This window comes from Lepidothrix coronata, unplaced genomic scaffold (assembly GCF_001604755.1).
Source record: "Lepidothrix coronata isolate B3197 unplaced genomic scaffold, Lepidothrix_coronata-1.0 Scaffold4288, whole genome shotgun sequence".
NCBI lineage: Eukaryota > Metazoa > Chordata > Aves > Passeriformes > Pipridae > Lepidothrix > Lepidothrix coronata.
Window position 1 is genome coordinate 1 of NW_016694468.1, and position 1,086 is coordinate 1,086.

Sequence of the window (1,086 nt, forward strand, 5' to 3'; positions counted from 1 at the left end):
GGCAACGGGCGCGGGGGCCCTGGTGGCCACTGGCACCGTCGTGGTGGCCACTGGCATGGGCACTGTCACTGTGACCTTGGTGGCCACTGCCGTGGTCGTGGTGGCCACTGGCATTGTCATGGTGGCCTTGGCCATGGCCGTGGTCATGGTGGCCATCAACACAGTCATGGTGGCCATCAACACGGTCGTGGTGGCCATTGACATGGTCATGGTGGTCATGGTGGCCACTGTCATGGTCACGGTGGCCACTGGCATCATCATGATGACCTTGGTGGCCACTGCCGTGGTCGTGGTGGCCGTTGGCATCGTCATGGTGGCCTTGGCCATGGGCGTGGTTGTGGTGGCCATCGACACGGTCATGGTGGCCATTGACATGGTCATGGTGGCCGTTGGCATGGTCATGGTGGCCTTGGCCATGGCCGTGGTCATGGTGGCCACTGACATGCTCCTGGTGGCCACTGACATGCTCCTGGTGGCCACTGTCACGCTGGCCTTGGCCATGGTCATGTTGGCCACTGCCCTGGTCATGGTGGCCCCTGGCCTGGTCACTGTGGCCTCGGCCGTGGCCGTGGTGGCCGTGGGGGTTGTCCTTGGCCGTGGTGGCCACCACTGCCCCCGGCACAGTGGCCTTGCTGGCCCTGGGTGGGGGGTGGCCAATGGGGTGGCCACGGTGGCCACGGCCAAGGTCATGGTCAAGGTCACGGTCGAGGTCACGGCCGAGGTCATGGTCAAGGTCATGGTCGAGGTCATGGTCGAGGTCACGGCCGAGGTCATGGTCGAGGTCATGGTCGAGGTCACGGCCGAGGTCACAGTGAAGGTCACGGCCGAGGTCACGGTCGAGGTCACGGTCGAGGTCACAGTGAAGGTCACAGTCGAGGTCATGGTCGAGGTCACGGCCGAGGTCACGGCCGAGGTCACGGCCGAGGTCACGGTCGAGGTCACGGTGAAGGTCACAGTGAAGGTCATGGCCTCGGTCCCGGTGGCCTCGGTCCCTGTCCCGGTGCCAACGGTGACGTTTTGGGCCCCAAACCCGCGGATTTGGGGGTTCCCAGTTTTTGGGGGCCCCTCCCATGACGTCACAACCCG

At 65.0% G+C, this 1,086-nt stretch overlaps 1 protein-coding gene across 1 annotated transcript; it reads left to right on the forward strand.

The window, feature by feature from the left end:
• The first annotated feature begins 55 nt into the window (after positions 1–55).
• Positions 56–1,074, forward strand: LOC108492013. The gene is made up of 4 exons (XM_017803795.1): positions 56–506; positions 631–805; positions 866–889; positions 962–1,074. The coding sequence occupies exons 1-4, from the start codon at positions 56–58 to the stop codon at positions 1,011–1,013; spliced, it is 702 nt and encodes a 233-aa protein (XP_017659284.1). The 3' UTR covers positions 1,014–1,074.
• The last annotated feature ends 12 nt before the right edge of the window (positions 1,075–1,086 follow it).